At 47.4% G+C, this 22,616-nt stretch overlaps 1 protein-coding gene across 1 annotated transcript in view; it reads right to left on the reverse strand.

Annotated features, from left to right (window-relative positions):
* The window catches only part of SKAP1 (src kinase associated phosphoprotein 1), a 61,767-nt gene extending 40,266 nt beyond the window's left edge, over positions 1 to 21,501 (reverse strand). The window contains exons 1-5 of the mRNA XM_063178660.1: positions 21,498 to 21,501; positions 20,462 to 20,569; positions 19,333 to 19,438; positions 16,862 to 16,887; positions 10,884 to 10,991 (exon numbers count right to left, since the gene is read on the reverse strand). Of these exons, the coding sequence (XP_063034730.1) occupies positions 10,884 to 10,991; positions 16,862 to 16,887; positions 19,333 to 19,438; positions 20,462 to 20,569; positions 21,498 to 21,501 (352 nt within the window). The remainder of the gene's footprint in view (positions 1 to 10,883; positions 10,992 to 16,861; positions 16,888 to 19,332; positions 19,439 to 20,461; positions 20,570 to 21,497) is intronic.
* Positions 21,502 to 22,616: the final 1,115 nt, after the last annotated feature.

The following is a 22,616-nucleotide window of genomic DNA, read 5'->3' on the forward strand; positions in this document are numbered from 1 at the left end:
CTGCTGCTGGATGCGTGACCTTCCCGGCAGCTCCCGCCAGCTTTTCGGGGATGTATTCCGAGTATCCCAGGAATCCTAACAACTGCAGTGACACAGCCACAGGAGACTCTCAACTTTCAGTTCACGCTCCTGGCAAATTCCTCGTCCTCCTGGCTGTGGGAAAGAGCAGGAAACCTGAATCCGAGCGAGGCGAGACCGTTAAAAAAGCGGAAATCTCACGGGTTCCTCAATGCCTGGCACGGCGGGCAGGGTAGGAATCTTTGGAAAACGCCGGGAATTCGAGAGGGTGGTTATAAAGCTGAGCACAGACATCTGCACGGCCCCATTCCGCTCCAGCAGCGGCAGCTATTCCACAAATTCTTCGTAAATTTATTGGGAAAATGAAATTGCCCGTTCCCCCGCTCCAAAATCCAGGTGGAGGATAAAATCCAGCTGCAATTTTTATTTGGGATAATCCCAGGCAGCGCCAGCTGTGCCGAGGCCTTGGCTGCGACCCCAAATCCTGCCTTGATTGCCATTTAAAGGAGCCCCAGATCCCACAGAAAACCAGGAAATCAAACCTGGAAAGTCCTGATTAAGTCAATTTAATGGCGCTGGTGGGGCCATGGTGACTTGTCCCCAGTTTGTCCCCACACTGGTCCCACAGAGGTGGCACCGAGGGGACTCAGAAGATCCAGATCCCCCTCAGGACATCCCTGTGTCATTTTTTGGTTTTTCCCCTCCCCTCCTTCCTGTTCTCCAAGGTTTTTCCTCCCCCAGCCCTGAGTTTCCCGAGCGCTTCTGTGGCAGGTGGAAAGGGACAGATCCTCCCTGTCCTGGGACAAACGGGATCGGGGATTCCATGGAAAACCCCAGCTCCTTCTCCCGCTCCTGGGTTCGTGTCCTTGGACGAGCTGCTCCTCGTGGTGGGGCTCCCCTCAGGGATGGAATTCCCAGGGGATCTGGGGCTGTCCCATCCCTGGAATTGTCCCATCCCTGGAATTGTCCCAGCCTGGGATAACGGGAATTGTCCCCGGATGGGACTGGATGGGGTTTAATGCGTCTTTTCCACCCCAAACCATTCCAGGGTTCTGGAATGTTCACCTGACCCACCCCAAGCCCCTCCTTCCAGCTCCGGGTTTCCCAGGCCGTGATCCTGCCTGACTTCAGGGGATCAGAGGGAAAAAAAGCAGGAAAAACATGGAATGGAGGGAAGGAGGAGTGGGAGGGCAGTGGGGCAGCCAGGACAGAGTGACCTGGCCAGGACAAATGGACACAGCCAGGAGGGAGTGACCTGGCCAGGACAAACAGATACAGCCAGACCGGGAGGGGCTGAGCCAGGGATCCCGGCCTGGAACTTTACCAGGAGCAAAACCAGGGAATTTTGGCACATTAACACTGATTCCTCCATGGCCACAGCCCAAAAAAACTCCCATTTATTTTGGGCAGAGACAGCAGAATTCCAAGAACATCCAGGGAGGGAGGAGGGAGCGAGCCGGGGATTCAAGGAGAGGGCAACATTGAGGCAGGAAAATTCCCAGAGGGAATTCTGGAGCTGATATCCCACAGATATCCCACATTCCCAATCCTCTGCTTTCCACAGAAATCCTCTCTTGGCCACACACTGACCATGGACATCCCAAATTCCCACATTTCCCATGGGTATCCCAAATTCCCACATTCCCCACGGGTATCCCACATTCCCAACCCTTCTGTGGTCAGCGCTTCCCACCTGGACCCACCTGTGGATTCCGCCCCCATCCCTTCCCGTTTATCCCATTCCAGCCCTGCTCCGGAATCGCCTTTCCCTTCCCAATCCAAGCTGGATAAAGGACGAGCAGGGAGAGAAAGAAGAAAAATCTCCCCCACAGAACATTCCAGACGGAATAAAACAACACCAAAATTAATTTTTAATTTTTTTTTAAGGCGCGGCACCTTTTTGGGAATGCGTGCGGGAGCAGGGAAGCGAGGAAATCTGGGAATGAGGGAGAGGCGCAGGCACGGCCCCGATTCCAAACACACACACGGATGAGCCTTGGGGGAATTGGGTGAACTTTTGAACCAGAGCTGCGCAGAGACAGAGCCGAGAGCCTGTTCCCACTTTAATAAACAATTCCCTCTTTTTTTTTTTTCTCTCTCTCTCTTTTTTTTTTTCCCCTCAATTAATTAAGGTTTGGGAAGGAAAAAAAATGGCAGGAGAGGAGTAATGGAGCAGGCGGCGCGTTCCTTACAGATGGATCCTACCTTTGGCTGCTTATTAAATCTCTGCATGATTGCGCTGCAGAAAATTAATCGCATTGTTTTCCCTTTTTCCGAGGGCTCTGCAAACAGCTCGGGGAGCGCGGCTGGGCTCCCGCTCCCGCTCCTCTCCCCCTTCCCGCCCGGCAAAGGCGGCTGGCATCGCGGAGCCGCGCTCCTTTCACCCAGGCTGGTTTCACCCGCGCTCGTTTCACCCGCGGGGTCCCAGTGCCGGGGGAAATTTGGGATTTTCGTGTTTGGGTGAGGCAGGAGCTGGTGGGAAATAGGGAAAGGGTTGGGAGAAATGTACAGGAACAGGGGAGAGATCTGGATCCCTGCAGGGTCGGGGATGGTGGAGATGGAGCCCAGCTCTGGCTCATCCTCACCCTCATCTTCATCCTCATCCTCATCCTCACCCCGATCCTGATCCTCAGCTGCCTCCTCTTCCTCCTCCTCCTCATCCTGATCTTCGTCCTGACCCTGATCCTCAACCTCCTCATCCTGATCCTGATCCTGATCTTCATCCTCACCTTGATCCTCATCGTCACCTTGGTCCTGATCTTCATCCTCACCTTGATCGTCGACCTCATCCTGATCCTCACCCTGATCCTGACCCTCAGCTGCCTCCTCTTCCTCCTCCTCTCCCTCCTCATCCTCACCCTGATCCGCACCCTGACCCTGATCTTCATCCTGACCTTCATCCTGATCCTCAGCCTCCTCCTCCTCCCATCCCCAAAGGCCCCACCACGGACCCCGAGGTCCCAGTTTGAGCCCCAGGCTGGGATGGGTGAGGAGCCCGCCCGAGGCCTTTGGCCGGATTTGCATTCCCATTGTTCGGAGCGGGCTGAGCGCTTCCACAGCTGCTCCCGGCCGCTGGAATTTCCATCCAGGCCCTTTGGACACCAAAACCCGGGAAAACAATGGGGCAGGTGTGGGAGTGAGGGAAATCCCTTTGTGGACACGGACAGGGACAGGGCACGGCCCCGGTCCCAAAATAACCCCGGCAATTCCCCCGGGAATCCCCCAAGGTCAAAAATGGGGAATGAGGCCAGGTCTGGGATAGGGGGGAGCTGGGGTCACCCCAAAGGGAAAAAGGGAAACGGGAAAAAGGGAAAAAGGGGGAAAAGGGGAAAAGGGGAAAAGGGGAAAAGGGGAAAAGGGGAAAAGGGGGAAAAGGGAAAAGGGAAAAGGAAAAAGGGAAGGGAAATGGAAATGGGAAAAGGGAGAGGAAAAAGGGGAAAAAGGGAAAAGGGGAAAGGGGAAAAGGAAAAAGGGAAGGGGAAGGGAAATGGGAAAAGAGAAAAGGGAAAGGGAAAAGGGGAAAGGGTAAGGTGGAATTGACCTTTCCCAGACCTCTCTTGGTGTTCTGAGGCAGATTCCTCACCGAACTCCATCCCAAACCTCCAGCTTCTCCTGTGGAATCTCAGGATAGGAATGAATCCCCTCTTTTCCCACTCCTCTTTCTCAATCCCTTTTTTCCTTTTCCCATTCCCTCTTTTCCCCACCCCTTTCCCCCATCCCTCCCCACCATCATCACCACTACCCCAAAACCACCAAAACCTCCCCGGGAACGACCCCCAACACCCCAAAAACCCTTCCCAGATGGAAGAACCCCAACTCCCCCAGCACAGACCCCGCAGCTGGGCCCATCCTTGGCTGATCCTTGGCCGATCCATGGCTGTTCCATGGCCGCCGTTACCATGGCCAATCCATGACTGATCCATGGCTATTCCATGGCTGTTCTATGGGTGATCCATGACTGCTCCATGGCTCATCCATGGCTGATCCTTGGCCGATCCATGACTGTTCCATGGTTCATCCACGGCCGCCGTTGCCATGGCTCATCCATGGCCGATCCATGGCTGTTCCATGGCTGATCCGTGACCAATCCATGACTGATCCACGGCTGTTCCATGACTGATCCATGGCGGTTCCATGGCTGATCCATGGCCGATCCATGACTGTTCCATGGCCGTTCCATGACTGTTCCATGGCTGTTCCATGCCTGATCCATTACCCACCCATAGCCGATCCATGGCCGATCCATGACTGTTCCATGGTTGTTCCATGGCTGATCCATGACCAATCCATGACTGATCCACGGCTGATCCATGGCTGATCCATGGCCCATCCGTGGCTGATCCATGGCAGCCGTAGCCATGGCTGATCCATGCCTGATCCATGACTGTTCCATGGCTGTTCCATGGCTGTTCCATGCCTGATCCATTACCCACCCATAGCCGATCCATGGCTGATCCATGACTGTTCCATGGTTGTTCCATGGCTGATCCATGGCCCATCCGTGGCTGATCCATGGCCGCCGTAGCCATGGCTGATCCATGCCTGATCCATGACTGTTCCATGGCTGTTCCATGGCTGTTCCATGCCTGATCCATTACCCACCCATAGCCGATCCATGGCCGATCCATGACTGTTGCATGGTTGTTCCATGATCGTTCCATGACTGTTCCAAGGCCGATCCATGGCCGCTCCACGGCCGCTCCACGGCCATTCCATGGCCGGTCCATGGCCGCCGTTGCCATGGCTGCAAGGTGACCCCCTCGGAGCCGCGGCCGCACCAGCCGGGGGCAGCGGGGTCAGCGCGCGACCGCTCCGACCCCCGGGGTGAAAAGTTCAGGCATCCCAGGAAAAACCAATACGGCCCCGGCGTGGCCGCTTCCCGATTTATTTCCATTCCCAGCAAGCCATGCATAGAAAATCCAGATAAATCCCATTGAGCCCCGCCGGGAGCCGCCGCCCAATGGATGCAAACAGATGTCCGCAGGGAGCGGGGGCGGGGGCTCAATTAATATTTATTAATAATCTGGTTAATCCCGCCCGAAAATCCCTTCTGCTGTTTCTACCCAGCTTTAAAAACCTGCTTTTAATTCCTCACCCTCCCTCCGGAATTTTTTATGTTTTTCCCTCGGTGTTTTTCCCGATCCAGGGTGAATTAGGGAGGATAATGAGAATTTCCAGCGTTGATGTCCCCGAGGTTTTCCTGGGATTCTGCTGAGGGATGGATCCCGTTCCCATTCCCAGGCTGGAATTTCCACCCTTCCCGGTGCTCCCACCTCGGCAGAAGCTGCCACGAGGTGGCCACGAGGTGGCTCCTGGAGCCCTTGAAGAAAGTCCGGAATATTCCGAAGGGATAACGGGAATTGCGGCGTGGGGGGTGGGATGAGGCAACCCAGCAAATCCAGAGTTTATGGCCAAAAAATTCCTCTTTTTTTTGTGGGATGGTGGAAAGGAAAAGAAGGAAATTTGAGATATTATATATAATTTTTGGGGTTTTTTTAAATGCCTAAAATTCCCTGGAAAAAGGGATTTTTGTGGTCTGTTTTTTAAGGGACGGTGGAAGGGAAACGCAGGAAATTTGGGGTATTACATATAAAATATTAAAAAAACCAGATGCCCCAAATTCCCAGGAAAATGGGATTTGCTGGCTGTTTTTAAGGAATGGTGGAGGAGAAAAGCAGAAAATCTGGGATATTATTTAAGAAAAAATGAGAACTAAAATTCCTTGGAAGAAGGGATGGTGGAGGGGAAAAGCAGAAAATCTGGGATATGATTTAGAGGATATTTTTTTTAAAAGGGGATTCAAATTTCCCTGGAGGAAGGGAAGATGGAAAGGAAAAGCAGAAAATCTGGGATGTTATATAAAAAATATTTTTTAAAAAGAGGATCCAAAATTCCTCAGAAGAAGAGATAATTAAAAGGAAAAGCAGCAATTCTGGGCTATTATATAAAATATATTTTTTAAAACAGGGGATCCAAAATTCCTTAGAAGAAGGGATAATTAAATGGAAAAGCAGCAAATCTGGGATATTATGTTAAATATATATTTTTAAAAAGATGCCCAAAATTCTCTGGAAAAAAGGATTTTTGTAACTGTTTTTAAGGGATGATGGAACGGAAAAGCAGAAAATTTGGGATGTTATTTAATAAATATTAAAGAAAAAACTGGAGCCAAAATTCCTTGGAAGAAAGGATGATGGAAGGGAAAAGCAGGAAATCTGGGATATTATATAAAAAAGTTTTTTAAAAAAAGATGCCCAAAATTCCCTGGAAAATGGGAATTTTGTGGCTGTTTTTTAAGGGATGATGGAGGGAAAAGCAGGAAAAGGGGGATTGGAAATGAAAAGGGGGATGGGAAAAGGGGGATGGGAAGGAAAAGCTGGATCCTAAACTTGACCCAACCCTGATCCCATCCCTGGGGTTTTTTTTCTGGCCTTGGCTGCTGTTCCCAAGGTCGGGGTCAGGGATTGGGAATGGGCCTGGGATCGGGGTTTTGATCCATTTATCCCAACTCTAATCCAAAAACCAAATTAAAATCTTCCATTTTCCGTGGGTTTTTCCCCAAGATTTTCCCAGGTTGAGTGGGACGAGGGAATTTTCCCCCTCAAACCAAATGGAATTTTTCAGGAATTGCCATCAAGAAATTCCCAAATTTGACCTCGATTTCCCTGCAGCTGAAACACAGGGAGGGGCAAAACTTTGAGGCAAAAAAACCTCAAAAAAGAACAAAACCGAGCTTTAACAAAATAAAAAATGAATTAAAAATGAACAAGTCCACCCCAGGCTCGGGAAAATCCTGGGATTTCCTGGGGAGGGACAAAAATTCCCGAGGAATTCCCCCAAAGCGGCCCCAGACAAAGGCCAGGGTGATAAATGGGGCTCTGGGGTTAGGCCGGGGTTTAGGCCCGGTTTTATCTGAGCCGGGTAAACAGCTCATTAATCCCGAGACTAAATGAGGTGGGAATGCAAATATCGGGGGGATAAGGGCAGGGGACAGCGGAGGGGAGAGGAAAAAGGGAAAAAAATGGGATTTGGTTTACAGGGGATGGAAAATTAAAATGGGATTTGTTTATATGGGAAGGGGGAAAAAATTGGATTTGTTTTATTGGGGAGGGGGGAAATGGGATTTGTTTTGAACTATTTTCAAGGGTTTTGAAGGATTTTAAAATATTTTCAAGGGTTTTGAAGGATTTTTAAATATTGTAAAGGGTTGTGAAGGATTTTAGAGGGTTTTGAAGGATTTTAAAATATTTGAAAGGGTTTTGAATGTTTCTGAACGATTTTAGGTGGTTTTGAACCATTTGCAAGGATATTTTTTAGGGTTTAGAAGGGTTTTCGAGAGTTTAGAACTATTTTAAAGGATTTTAAAGGGCTTTGAAGGTTTTAAAGGTTTTTAAAGGGTTTTAGAGAGTTTTGAAACATTTCCAAGGATATTTTTGAGGGTTTGGAAAGGTTTAAAGGGTTTTAGAGAGTTTGGAACTATTTTAAATTATTTTAAAGGGTTTTAGAAGGTTTTGAAGGGTTTTAGAGAGTTCTGAACCATTTCCAAAGATATTTTGGGGGTTTGGAAGTGTTTAAAGGGTTTTAGACAGTTTTGAACTATTTTAAATTATTTTAAAGGGTTTTAGAAGGTTTAGAAGGGTTTTAGAGAGTTTTGAACAGTTTTAAAAGGTCTTAGAGAGTTCTGAACCATTTCCAAGGATATTTTTGGGGGTTTGGAACGGTTTAAAGGGTTTTCAGGGCTGCCACCGGCCCCGTGGCCGCTCCCCCATGGCACCCCATGCATCAGGTGTTTATCGGGGATTCCGCAGCCCTTCCCTGCTTTTGGAGGGAGTTCAGAGAGCACTGGGACTTCCCCTGCCCTAAATCTGCTCCTCCCTGGCTTCCGGTGCCTCCCGGCCCTAAAATCAGCACTGGAAAAATCCCAAAAGCCATCAGTTCCCCGATAAAGTAAACTTCCCGTTTCTGCCCCAAATTCCAGGGGATTTTTTGGGGTTTTATGGCTTTGATCCTCTGCGGAGCAGCTCCCTTCAAATGATTAATGAATGAATTAATTAATGATTAATTAATTAATCAGGAGGTGTTTGGGGGATTTGGGATGGTTGTGTCCGGTGGGAGATATCCCTGTCCATGGCACGGGGTTGGATTTGGGGGATTTTTGGTTTTTTTTCCATCCCAAACCATTCTGGGGTTTCTGAGTCAAACCACCCGGACCCCACAGCAGCATCCAAGGGATAAATGGGATCCAAAGGATAAAATTCCCTAAATCCAGCTCAGTCCTTCCCTCCTGCACCTCTTGGGGCTGCTGAAGGTTCTTGGGATTATCCAGGCCAGGAAAATGAGGAAAAATCCCAAAAAATCTGTGCAAATCCAACGGGTTCCTGGCTGGGAAGGTGCCACAGTGAGGGGAGAAACCTGACCCCAAATCAATTCTGACCCCAAATCAGTTGCAGCCCTAAATCAATCCCAACCCCAAATCACCAATCTCAACCCCAAATCATCAATCCCGACCCAAATCTCCAATCCAGAGCCCAAATCATCAATCCCAAGCCCAGATCATCAATCCCAAGCCCAGATCATCAATCCCAAGCCCAAATCATGAATCCTGACCCCAAATCAACAATCCCGGCCCCAAAACAGTCCCGATGGATGGGACGTGCCTGTGGTGTGGGATTGGTTTATTTGGGATGAGGTCGTGGATGGGATTTGTTTGGGATGTGTTTGTGGGGGGATTTGGGGTTTGGGGGAGGATTTGGGGGCTGGGTTTGGGTTCTTTGATGGGATTTGGGGAAAAAACGAGAGGCAGAAGTGGTGCCTGTGCGTGATCCTGGCCGGGCGCGTTCCCAAAGCCTGGTCCAAGACCCGTTCCCAATGCGCGTTCCCGTTCCCGTTCCCAATGCGCGTTCCCGTTCCCGTTCCCAATGCGCGCTCCCGACCCCGCGCCTTCCCGGCCGGCCCCACACGGGGGCGCTGCAGAATTCCGGAGCCGCCGCCGCGCCCGGAGAGACCGCGGGACCCCCAAATAAACCCTGAAAACGCCAAATAACCCCAAATTAACTCTCAATACACCAAATAAACCCCAAATAAACCCTAAATACACCAAATAACCCCACATAAACCCTAAAAATACCAAATAACCCCAAATTAACTCTCAATACACCAAATAAACCCCAAATAAACCCTAAATACACCAAATAACCCCACATAAACCCTAAAAATACCAAATAACCCCAAATTAACTCTCAATACACCAAATAACCCCAAATAAACCCTAAATACACCAAATAACCCCACATAAACCCTAAAAATACCAAATAACCCCAAATAAACCCTAAATACATCGAGATAACCCCAATTAGACCCTAAAACCACCAAGCAACCCCAAATAAACCTTAAATACACCAAATAACCCCAAACAAACCCTAAAACCATCAAATAACCCCAAATAACACCTGAAAACACCAAACAACCCCAAACAGACACCAAACCCACCAAATAACCCCAAATAAACCCTAAATACATGGAAATAACCCCAAACAGACACTAAAACCAAAAAAATAACCCAAAATAGACCCTAAAACCACAAAATAGACCCCAATTGATTCCAAAAACCCCAAATCCACCTGAACAGACCCCAACGGCCACGGGCAGGTACTGATGAGTAACCCCAAATCATGCAAACAACTCCAAATGATTGAAATAACCCCAAATCATGTAAATAACCCCAAAGAGCCCTGACAGACACAGAGAGACGCCCCCAGACACACGGACACCCCAAATATTCCCTGACAGCCCCAAAAATCCATTGGCATCCCCAAATACCCCCCAAGACACACGGACATCCCCCGGGATCCAGTGACACCTCCGGACACCCCCGAATATCCATGGACGGCCCCAAAATCCCCCAACAAACACAGAAACACCCCAATATTCCCTGACAATCCCAAAAATCCCCCAAAAAACACGGGCACACCCCAACATTCACTGAGCAACAGAAATAAGGGAATATCCAAACAGATCAAACAATATCCCAAGGGATAAATGAATATCCAATAGGATAAATCAATATCCAAAGCAATTAATCAATACCCAAAGATTGATCAATGCCCAAAGGGACTGATCAATATCCAAAGGGATAAAACCATATCCAACAGGATAAATCAATATTGGAAGGAAGCAGAGGAATATCCAAAGGGGTTGATCAATAACCAAGAGGATAAATCAACATCCAAAGGCCTTGATCAATATAAACAGGATAAATAGATATCCCAATCAATCAATCAATCAATCAATCAATCAATCAATCAATCAGTGTCCAGTGGGATGGATCAATATCCCAAGGGATTGATTCCCAGGAGGAATCCAAGCCAGGACAATCCCATCCCAGGGGATTTTCCCCAATCCAAATTCCTCCACCTCCAAAATTCCCAGGATTTTTGGGCAACGCATCCCAAATCCAACCGGTTCCCGTGAAATTCCTGGGTTTTTTGGGAGACACCATCCCAAACCCAACCTGTTCCCATGAAAAGCAGGATTTAGGAAAGTTGGGAATTCAGGAGGTGGGAAAAGCCACACAGTCAATCCCAAAGAAACCAGCAGCAAGGTAAGCAAGGAATAGCTGGAATTTCGGGAATATTATTTCAGGAATATTATCCAGGATTTTGGCATTTAGTGGGAATGGATGAAGCACTAAAAAACCCCAAAATCCCCTCCCAAATTCTGGGATGGATGCATGGAAAACCCAAAGGATTCTGGGTTTATCTTTTATCTTCTCCAGAGGACAAAATCCCAAGAATTCCAAGAAACTTCAGCGACATTCCAGCATTCCAAGAAATTTTCCAGAATTCCCAAAAAAATCAGCGACTCACCCTCATCTGGGAATTCTGTGGGGAATGGGGCCGGAGGAACCCGGGAAGGGCCGAAATTCCAGCTGGGATTTTCCTCAGAGCCGTCGTGTCCGTTGTGCTCATCCCCTCCTGGATGGGAGCGACCAGGAGAGGCTGAATTTGGGGAAAATCTGGGGAATTTAGGAATTCCTAACCCCAAATATCCGCATTTCCTTCTGGTTCCCTCCAAAATTCGAAATGATTTTTGTGGGGTTTCAGGGGTTTTAGGGTCAGGGAATTCCCACTGGAAAAACCTGGGAATGCCAAAATTCCAGAGGCAAACCCCAATCCTTGTCCCTGTCCTCAGGTTGTAACCTTGCCATAAATCCAGGTGAAAAATAAAGATTTCCACTAAAATGGGGAATTTCCTGGCATTTTAGGGAAGAAGGGCTTGGAAATTCTTTGAGAGAGACAGGAAAAGGATAAAAACATGGATTTCCTATAAAACTTTACAGGAAAAATGATAAAAACATGGATTTTCTGTATAAATTTACAGGGAAAAGGATAAAAACATGGATTTTCTGTATAAATTTACAGGGAAAAGGAGATAAAAACCTGGATTTCCTCAAACAAATGACCCAATCCAGGGTGTGGAAAGGATCTTTCCGCTCCTGAAATTACCCTCATATTGAATTTTCCAGGGAATTTTCCTGCTGCTCTCGGATTTTCTGGAGAGGCCGCTCAGGGCCCGGTGCTGAGATCCCTCTTAACAAAAACCCGGCGGCGATAAAAGATTTTTAATTTGGTATTAAAAAGGTTTTCAATTCAACATTTGGAGGTTTTTAATTCAATATTTGTTCAGGACAGAGCGGGGCCGATAAGGGAGCGGGGGCAGCTGCTCCTCACTCAGCGCCCTCCAAACAGCCCCAAAAAGGAATTTCCAGCTGCTCCTCCCGCGTTTTCCAAACCAGGCTGGGATATAAAATGATCCAGCATCAATAATCCCCGTTTTTAGGGAAAAAAATGGGAATAATTAAAAAAAATAAGTGGGATCATAAAAAGATCCAACATTGATAATTCCCATTTTTATGGGTGGTTCCAAGTGCTGTTCAAATCCACGGGAACGGAGCTGCTTCACACTGGGAATATTCTGGAATATTCCGGAATATTCCTTCAGGATCAAAAGAATTCCTTCAGGTCCAGGTGTGGGATTTTTTGGGGTTAATGAGAAAAAAAAAAAAAAATCCCACTTTTCCAGAGGCTCCTCGGGGCACTTGGGAACAGGAGCAAGGCTCCAAATGGGAAAATTCCCAGCGGGATCAGACACAGATCCAGAAAATTCCCGAATGTGGAATATCCAAGAGGGTTATTGCCATAAATTGGGGATTTTTCAGGACGGGAAACTGCGAATTGCCCAAATCCCAAAATCTACCCAAATAAAGCTGGGCTATAAAATGATCCAACATTAATAATTCTCATTTTTAGGGGTGGTTTCAAGCACTGCTCAAATCCATGGGAACAGAGCTGCTTCTCAACACTGGGAATATTCCAGAATATTCCGGAATATTCCTTCAGGAACAACCCAAACCTCCACAGCCCGAGCTCCGTAAAAACCCAATCCCGTCGTTTTTCTGTTTCAATTGGCATCCCGAGGATTTCTCCCACTTTTTCCATAAAAAAATCCTGATTTGCTGCTTCTCATGGAGGGATAAATAAAGGGAATTAATGAATCCCAGGAAAAAACAAACAATTTCCATGGATGACAGGAAAAACCCTTCATTTCCCGCAGCTTTTTATGGGAATGGCAATTAAATTTCCTTGGCTTGATCAGGTGCCCAGAGCTTCATTAAACATCTCTTAAATCCCGGGAAAAATCAATGCCAGGAGAGATCCGGGTGGGATTTTATGAGGAGCGGAAGTGAAATCCCCAATTTTTTACATTCAAATCCAGATTTTTTACCTTAAAATCCTAATTTTTTTGCCTTCAAACCCTATTTTCCCATTCCATCTATCCCCAGCTTACCCCACCACAATCATCCCCAAAAAATCCCATATAAACCCAAATCGGTCCATCACCTTTTGTTTTTATGGGATGTGATCCCACCCAGAAATCCCAGAAATTCCTCCCCATATCTGTAAGGAGCCGATTTCCCAAATTTCCCAAATTTCCCAAATTTCCACCCTGAGCTGCCGGACCCAGAATCCGCTCCAAGCCTCATTTCCTCCCCCATTACCATTTTTGGTTGTTTTGTTTTTTTTTTTTTTTTAATTATATATATATAATAAATAATAAAGCGAATTCCCGGCATCTAAAAACGCCAAGAAAAGGGGAAAATCTTTGGGATCGAGGCTTTTTTGGGTTTTTTTTGGGATGGAGCTGCTGGAGCTTGCAGTGATTGCCAGCGCCCAGCAGGTCGGGCTGCAAGGCAGCGGCACCGGGAATGCGCCGCTGGAATTTCGCTGCCGTCCCCTCCCCCAGGCACGGGAAAAACATGGAATTCCTTGGGAATATCCAAAACCTGAAAGTAAGAATCCCAGGAAAGGATGGGGAGGAAAAAATGAGGAATTTCTTGGGAATACACAAAGCCAATCCCAGGAAAGGATGGGGAGGAAAAAGCAGCAGATGTTGGGCTCATGGAGAGGGGGGAATAATTTCAAATATTCCAGTCTTGGCAATCCTGCAGTGGGTCAAAGTTTAGGGTGGAATGAAGAGGAAAAGCTGAAGTTTTGGGATGGGGAGAATAATCCCAAAGGAAATTCAGCAGCTCAGGGGTTAAATTATTCCTGGATACAAAAAAATGGGGAATAGCCTGGAAATTATTAATAATATTTCCTGATTTTTGGGAAGCAGGAGGGGCTGTTTCCATTGGGAAGAATCTCAGGTGAGGATGATTAATTAATTAATTAATTAATTAAGTGCTGCTCCTCCCAAACTTGGGGCCTTCACAAGGCCTCCTACCAAAATAATTCTACAGAACGGGTAATAATTAATTAATAATTCTGTAAAACTCCAAGTGAAGCAATAACTAATTAATAATCAGGCAGAATTGCAGGGAAAACTGAGCAATAATTAATAAATAATTCTATAAAACTCCAAGTGCAACTGGGAAATAATTAATAAGTAATTAGGCAGAATTCCAGGCAAGTAATTAATTAATAATTCTACAGAGGGGGCAATAATTAATAAATAATTCTACACGGAATAAATAAGTCTATATATATAGAATATATATAGATATCTATATAATATACTAAATATATACACTATATTATATATTTATAAAATATATATTATATTATATGTTTTATTATATATAAAATATACATTTACATATAATTTGAATATATATCTATATGATATAGAATATAGAATAAAGAATATATCTAATATATATAATTCTAAAAATAATTTTATTTTGTTTTCTTTCCATCTCGCCCGTGTTTTGACATCTCCCGGGCCGGAGTTTGGGTGTTTATGAACGGGGGAATTCCAGGGCCGGAGATTTGAACAGCTCCTTCCAAATCTCGTCAATCCCGAAGGTTTTTTCCTGCTTTTCCCCAAACACTTCATAAATCTAAGCCGGGTTTGGGAGCCTGAGCCCAGCTCAGCAAAGCCGGAGCCTCCCGGCATGAGGCAAAAAGGGCTTTTTATAAATAAAACTTCCTAAAATCACCCAGCACTCCATTAATTCCCGGACACTCCGGCTCGGCTTCAAAGGGGATCTTTGCAGCAAAAAAAGGGAATTTTGGGGGTTTTTTTTTTGTTGTTTTAATGATTTGCTACTTGGCCTTGTCATAACTACGCGGAGCAAAAAGGCGGCGGCGGGGAGAGGGTTGGGGAAACGTGAGGTTCCGGCTGCCAGGCAGCTGTGGCTCCCTGGATTTAGGGTTTTAGAGGAAAAAGGGTTTCAAACATCTGGGTTTGGGCTTTTTTTGGGATTTTTTTGGGATTATTTTGGGATTTTTCCTGAAGGGAGTGGACAGGGATGGACATGGCAGCGGCTGGGCCGTGACTCCAGCAGAATGGAGCTTTGTTCCAAGGCAGAGTGAAAAAAAGGGATCAGAAAATTGATAAAATAAAGACTAAATGATCCCCAAAAAAGTTATGCCAAAAAATGAGGCAAAAAATTTATGAAAATATTGCCTAAACCGGGTCTACTACCAGGCAAGGCCTACTGAGGCCTTAGGGCCTACTCTGATTTTCTCTTTGTTAATGAATCCTTTTAATTAACAATGCTCCCACTTTTTAAATCATAATTAATCCCATTCCTATTGATTATTCCTGTCTCCAGGAGGTGAGAATTTTCTGGGGTTAAGGCACAGAGCTGGGACAAGAGGAGTTCTGGCTCCAACCCCTGCCAACGCACATTTTTGAGCCTCAATTTTCCCAAATTTCATTAAAATGGAAGAGCCATCCTCTCTCTCCTCTATGTTTTGACTACTTCTGAATATTTTAAGGAAGGAATTCTGCTGTTCAGCAGTTCAGGGAAAACCATATGGGATGAATTTTGGATGGAAAAATAAAAGCATCGTCATCAGCTCTGTGCGAATAAATCTGGGTTTATTAATTTTACAGAATAAAGGGGAAAGTCATCACTTTCCAAAAGCTCCTTCCAACCCAAACCATTCCCTGCTTCCCTGATTTTTGGCTGTTCAGGAGTGACTCCATAACCTCTCCTTGAAGACCCTCGGAGATGGAATTGTGGCCCTGGAATTTCCTGTTTTCCCAATTTCCCATGGGATACCTGGCCGGGCGTTCCCTGGGCACTCCAAGATCTCATTCCCACTAAAATTCCCAGTGGACACAGCAGGAATTCCAAATCCCTGCTCGCTCCCACATCCCAATCTTCCTACTTTTCCTTCAGCTTCCGACTCCATCCAAAGAATATTCCAAGGAACAAAAGGCTCCCTCCTCCTCCACCCTTGAAATTCCATGAACTTTCCTGATTTAAAAACCTCATTTGGAGCCTTTGATGAGCCTGGATCTTCCCTCCCTCCCATTTTTTTGTTAATTTTCCGCCCAGCTGTCCGTTGGACTTTTCCAAAGGGTGCCAGCTGCTGGATTCACGGGGAAAACAATGCTTGGGAAGCAATTAAAGCTCGGAGGCTCTGATTGGAACGGGATAACGCCGCTCCCGGCGGGAATTGCGAGGCTGCCGCGCTCCTGGCCTTGCCAGGAGGGGCTGGAAATGAGCCCTGAGCCAGGAGGGAAGCGCTGGAATTTGTTCTGGGGAAAGGAAGGATCAGAGGAGCAGGAATGGCAGGAAGGGATTTTATTCCTGGAATAAAGGATTGGAGGAGTTGGAGTGCTGGGAATGGATTTATTCTTGGAATGAAGGACTGGAGGAGTTGGAATTCTGGAAAGTGATTTTATTCCTGGAATAAAGGATTGGAGGAGCTAGAATGCCGGGAAGCGATTTATTCCTGAAGTTAAAGGATTGGAAGAGTTGAAATGATGGGAATGGATTTATTCCTGGTTAAAGGATTGGATGGACTGGAATGCTGGAAAAGGATTTATTCCTGGAATAAAGGACTGGAGGAGTTGGAATTCTGGGAATGGGTTTAATTCCTGAAGGAAAAGATTGGATAGACTGGAATGGCAGAAAGGGATTTATTCCTGGATAAAGGATTGGAGGAGTTGGAATACTGGGAATGGGTTTAATTCCCAGAGTAAAGGATTGGATAGATTGGAGTGCCAGGAAGGAATTTATCCCTGCAATAAAGGATTGGAGAGGTTGGAATTCCAGGAAGGGATTTTATTCCAGTAGCTTCCACCTCAGTGGAACTCCAGGAGATCCCCATGGATCCCAACCATTCCCGAATTCCTGGGGTTTCTGGAAAACTTCCCAGGGAATCGATGCCAGAGCCAGAGAAATTGTGGGATTTGCTCTCTGGGATGGGATCCCTGCTGCGGAATTTTCCCACCCCAATAATTGCCCCCTACATCCATAAAAACTCTTTTTCCTGGGAATTTGGCCCATGGAACGTCCCCCAGTCCAACCCTTCCCAGCTGGACTCACCTCGGGATGGGAATTCCGGGGGGTACCTGAAAAACCAAAGGGAAAAAGAGCCGTAAAATCCCAGATTTTCCTCAAGGATCATTCCAGCCTGAATAAATGGGGATGGATGGGAGAATCTGGGAACCCAGGGAATGGGAAACACAGGGAATTCCAGGAGGAATCGCGATGGGCCAGCCCTGGAGAATCCCTGGATGGGATTTAAGGCCCTTCCCAACTCTAATTCCACGGATTTCCGTCCCTTGGAACAGATCCTTCTCCAAATACAAAAATTCCTGCCACCTTTTTCCCCTCAAATACTTTAAAAGTCACTTCCAAGCCCAAAATATTCCAGGATTTTCACTGAGCCCATTCCCAGCAAGTGGTGGGTGATCCAAGCTCTGCCCATTCCCAAAAATAAAAATAAAAAAGGATTTAATATGAAAAATCAGGATTCTTTCCTCTCTCCCATTTCAGGAAAATCTTGGGAATCATTTTAATCCAGAAACGGCACCAGGAAATTTGGGAATCCCACCGAGGGTTGGGAATAAGGCACAAAGTGCCCGTTCCAAGATGAGCTCTTGGACAGGGAGAAAATTTCCCAGGATATTGGGTTGGGAAGAGCCTTTTGGAGGAAAAATTGGGAATTTTTCAGGATGCTTTTGGGCCTGCTTCCCGAATTCCTCAAGGAATTTTTTCTCCATCCTGTGGCTGCTCCATTTTATCCCAAAATCCCCAAAATCCAGCCCCACACGAGGGCAGCTGGGAAAGCAGTTCCAGCTTTTTATTCCCTTTATTTTTTATCCTTTAATACCAACATTTCCATGGAAAATCCCAATTCTCCAACATTTAAACAAAAAAACATCAGCTCTAAGAGATCCCTGCGTTCCCCCAATCCCAAAAACCCCAGCATTCCCAAAATTCGGGATATTTCTGCCTCCTGGACAAAGAGGAGCAGCAAAAATCCCTTTTTTTTTTCTTTTTTTCCCGGGAATTTTTGCCTCGGGAGCTTTTCCCGGCCACGTTTTAGCGCCAACATTTCCTGAATGATTTTCTGTCACTCGCAATTCCCGCTCCGTGAAAGCACCGGGGCTTTGTTCCCGACCTCTGTCATTTTTAATCCCAGGAAATGGCCTAAAAAAAAAGGGAAAATTGAGTTCCGTTCCCTGCCCGAGCAGCTCCGGGGAGGCAGATGGAAAAGGCCAAAAAACCCTTGGATTTTCCTGCCTTTTTCTCATTTTTTAGGATAAAAAACCAGCAAAAAAATCTGATTTCAGCTCAAGGATTTGGCTTTATTCCATGGTTGGATCATTTTTACTCTGGGAAGGAAAATTTGGGATAAAATGGAATTAGGGATGGGGGGAGGAGAGGATTTTTGGGAATGTGGAAGAGCCATGAGCTCATTTCTGCCTCTGCCAACAGAAACCTTGGATAAATCCCATAAACGCCGGATTTTGGGAGCCTTTGGATTTCCCGTAAGTTCCTCCCCAGAATTTTGCCCTTTTCCCAACATTTTTCCTAAATTTGGTGTTTCCCCCACCCCTTCCTGCAGGAAACTTCATCCCAAATCCTATTTTTCCCAATTTTACAAAATATACTTGGGTTTTTGGGCCTGCAACACTACAAAAATGCAAAAAATTTTAGGGTTTAGGGTTCAATGGGATTTGAGCAGCTGGAAAATCCCAAAATCCAAACCCACTGACCCGGATCCATAAAATCCACATTGCTTCCAATCAAATTCCCAGTTTTTCCTCATTTATGAATTAAATGTTCCCAAGGGGTGGGGTGGAATGGAACCTTTGGAGCCAGGATTTGAATGTCTGGGAAAATAAATATTTTTTAAAAGCCGATGATGTACAAGATTTCCAATAGGAGAAAAAAAAATGGGAGCCAGGAAAATGGGATTGGGAATTCCCCATCAGGGGAGGAACGGATTTAAACTCATTTTCCAGCTCAGCTGAGGCTCTCAGGTTTCAGGTTAATGATGGATCCAGGAGGAAATGGATGGGAAAATTGGGATAATTCCATCAGCCAGGCTGGGAAAGGCTGGAAAATTCCGGAAGGGAGCAACCCAGAAGGCTCCAAATGGAATTAGTGGTGGGAGCAAGCTCAGGGATAAAAGGGGGTGAAAATGGGATTAATTTAATTTGGATTAATATGAGAAATTCCTCCCTTAAAAGAAAAAGAGGGGAGAAAATCCCCATCCAGAATGAATCAGGAATATCTGAGAATTCCTTCCTTAAAAAAGGGGGGGAAAATCCCATCCTGAAAATAGGAATAAATCAGGAATATCCCAGAACTCCTTCCTTATAAAAAGAGGGAAAAATCCCCATCCTTAACCAGACAAAATCCACCCAAAAAAACGACAACTCCCCAGAATTCTCCCATTATCCCGAGCATGGAACACCCACACAATTCCAAACCACGGGGGAATTCCTGCAGGGGGAGGGACGCCCGGAATGTTCCGGAATTCCGGGAAATCCAGGGGAACCCACCTGGCGCGGAGGCGCTGCAGGGAGCGCAGGATGGCGGCGCCCTGGTCCCGCGCCCGGGCGCTGAGCGGCTCCTCCCGCAAAGCCTGGCACAGGAAACCCTCGGCCTCTGGAAAATGGGAAAATGGGAAAATGGGAAAAGGTTCGGGAAATGTGGGAATGGGAAAGGGTTCAGGAAAGGTGGGAATGGGAATGGGAAAACTGGGAAATATAGGAAAGGAAAAATCAGGGATATGCGGCCTTGGAGAGGAAAAGCAGCCGCGGGAAGAGGCGGGAAATGTGGGAATGGCCAGAAAAATCAGGAAACCTGAGAAAGGGAAAGGGTTCAGGAAATCTGGGAATGGGAAAATTAGGAAATGTGGGAATGGGAAAGGGTTCAGGAAATCTGGGAACGGCAAAGGGAACATCAGGATATGCGGCCTTGGAGAGGGAAAGCGGCCGTGGGAAGGGACAAGGAAGAGGGGAAGGGTCTGGAAATCTGGGAATGGCCGGGTAAGTCAGGGATACGTGGAAGGGATGAGGTTTGGGGTGTTTCGGGGATGGTTGAAGTTTTGGGGTGTTTTTGAGGCAAAAGGATGAAGTTTTAGGGTCATTTGGTGGCAGAGGGATGGAGTTTGGGGTGTTTTGGAGAGGAAGGATGAAGTTTTAGGGTGTTTGAAGGGGGGGTGACAAGGTTTTGGGGTGTTTTGGAGGCAGAGGGACGAAGTTTGGGGTGTTTTACGGAGGGATGATGTTTTGAGGGAGGGATGAGCACAGCGCTGCTGCAGCAGGAAGTGAAAGCCGAAACCCCAAAACCGCCGAAAAGGTTCCAGCTGCTTCCTCAGCACCCTCCAAGTGTGGGGTCCACAGCGCCCACAGTTTTGGGATCAGGGAGGTCCCATGACCCCCCAAATTCTCCTCGGGGTCAGGGAGGCCCCAGAGCCTCCAAATTTTGGGGTTGAGGACAGGGAGGCCCTAGATTCTCCTCGGGATTGGGGAGGTCCCAAATTCTCCTTGGGGTCAGGGCCGGGGAGGCCCCACCACGCCCGAGGACCCCAAACCACCCCGGAGAAGCCCCCCCAAACCCTTGCCAGCCCCACCCCACAGCAGGATTCCCTTATGGGGCAGGGGGGGGGCGAGGAGGATCCGTTACCTTCCAGGAGCCGCTGGATCTCCTGTGGGATCGGGGCATCCATGGGATCCACGGGATCCACGGGATCCTTGGGATCTTTGGGGTCCCTTCCCACGGGCGCCGCGATCGCTGTGGGGTGACGAGGAGGAAGCCACGAGGGCGGGGGACACCCCAAAAACGAGGAGGAGGAGGAGGAGGAGGAGGAACCTTTGGGGTTTGGGCTCCTCCTCCTTTGAAACCCCAGCAGATCCCTGGGACCGTTCCCAGCCGTGCTGGGCCATCCCAAAAATTCCAGGTGGGAAAAGCTGGGCCCCGGCCAAGGAGCTCCAGCTGGAATTCCCACTGGAATTTCCTCCCCGAGCTCACCTGGAGCCTCCCGGGGCTGTTCCTGCCCCCAAAATTGGGATTTCTCTGGGTTTTTCCACCCCAAAAATCCCCATGGGGAAAAAAGGGGGATGTTCTGGGATGAAATCTCCCATTTTCCTGTTTTCTGAGTGGAAAAGAGGTTTGGATTTGGAAAATAATTGCCTGGGATGGGGAAAAGATGGGAAAACTCCTGGAAATGTGGAGATTTCCACATGGAAATATGGAAAATATTCCTGGAAATTTCCACATAGAAATGCTCCTGGAAACCCAGAGCTGCTCCTGGGTGTTTTGGGCCCCCATTTTCTGAGAAATAAAGGAAAAAACTCCAATTTTTTTTAAAATTCTCACCACAAACCAGACAAGGAGCAGGTGTCAGGAGGGTCCTGATATTTTGGGGTCAGGATTTGGGGTCGTGGAGCCAAAGGAGAAACCCCAAAGCAGCCCCAGGGTCCTTTTGGGGCCATTTTGGGCTGAGATTTGCAGGGCCAGCCCCTTATAAATCCCATTTTTCAAGAAGGGGGGATTTTATGGATTTCCCATAAAATTCCCAGCTGGATTTTGGGATTTTGGGGTTTTTCTTTGGGGACAGAGGGAGCACCAGGGGATTCTCCAGGTCTGGGACCCAAAACCTCGGAGCTGTGGCTGCCACGTCATTTCCAGAGCAGGGACTTTCACATCCAGCATTTCCCACCCATTTGGAGCCGTTTCTGGCCCGGATTTTAAACCCGGGTTTTGTCCCTCCCCCTTTGCCTCGTTAGGCTCGGCCCAGCTGCAGCACGGGCTCGGTTTTAGCACCGAAACGGCCCCAAAATGGAGATGCTGCAGCGGATGCTGAGGCCTCAAAGCACAGGAAACGCAGCTCGGGGGCCCCGGGCAGGAGATGGAAAATCAAAATATCACAGGAGCTGCCCCTTGGTGTTTTTGGGGCCTCGAGGGGTTTTTTGGGGTGAAATGTGGATTTTTCCCTGTCAAAAGCTGCTCCTCAAATCTCCTGGCCAGGTAGGGCTGGGATGTAGGGAACTGTGAGGCTTTTTTGGGAGAAAATTTTGGATTTTTCCTTGTCAGTGCATCCCTTTACATCTCCCAGCTGGGTAGGGTTTCCTAACCAGGATTTAGGGAATTCTGAGCCTTTTTTGAAGGAAAAAATGTGGATTTTTCTCCTCAAATCTCCCAGCCAGGTAAGATCTCCTGAGCTAGGATTTAGGGAATTAAAGCCAGGAAATAAAAAATAACAGAAAATAAAAATATCAAGGTAGGGTCTCAGGAAAAGGGATTTTCCCAATTTCCAGGGAAATAAATTTGTTTGGGTTTTTTTCTCCTTTTTGCTCTCCTTTTCCCTTTTTTTCACTTCAATTTCTGGGTTTTGGAACGGTCACCAATTTGGATTTGGGGTCAGCTGGGAAGGAGAGGGGGGAGCCTGGCGCCGTCTCTGTCCCGCAGCATCCCGAATTTGGGGACTCTGGATTCCGAACTCCTCCCCGCGGGAGGAAATTCCCACCTGGATCCCCTCAGCCTGGCTGAGCTTGAGCCCGGCCGGAATCCCTTGGAAATTCAATTTCCCGGGAAACGGAGGCGGGAATGGGCGTAACCATGGAAACGGAGCTGGGGAAAACGGGAGAGGCAGAGCCCTCCCTGTTCCAGTCAGGATTATCGGGAATATTGGGGGAAAACGAGAGAGGCACAGCCCTGTTCCAGTCTGGAAAATTGGGAATATTGGGGAATGATGGGAGAGGCAGAGCCCTGTTCCAGTCAGGATTATCGGGAATATCGGGGGAAAACGAGAGAGGCACAGCCCTGTTCCAGTCTGGAA

The sequence above is a fragment of the Melospiza melodia genome, chromosome 30 (assembly GCF_035770615.1).
Source record: "Melospiza melodia melodia isolate bMelMel2 chromosome 30, bMelMel2.pri, whole genome shotgun sequence".
NCBI lineage: Eukaryota > Metazoa > Chordata > Aves > Passeriformes > Passerellidae > Melospiza > Melospiza melodia.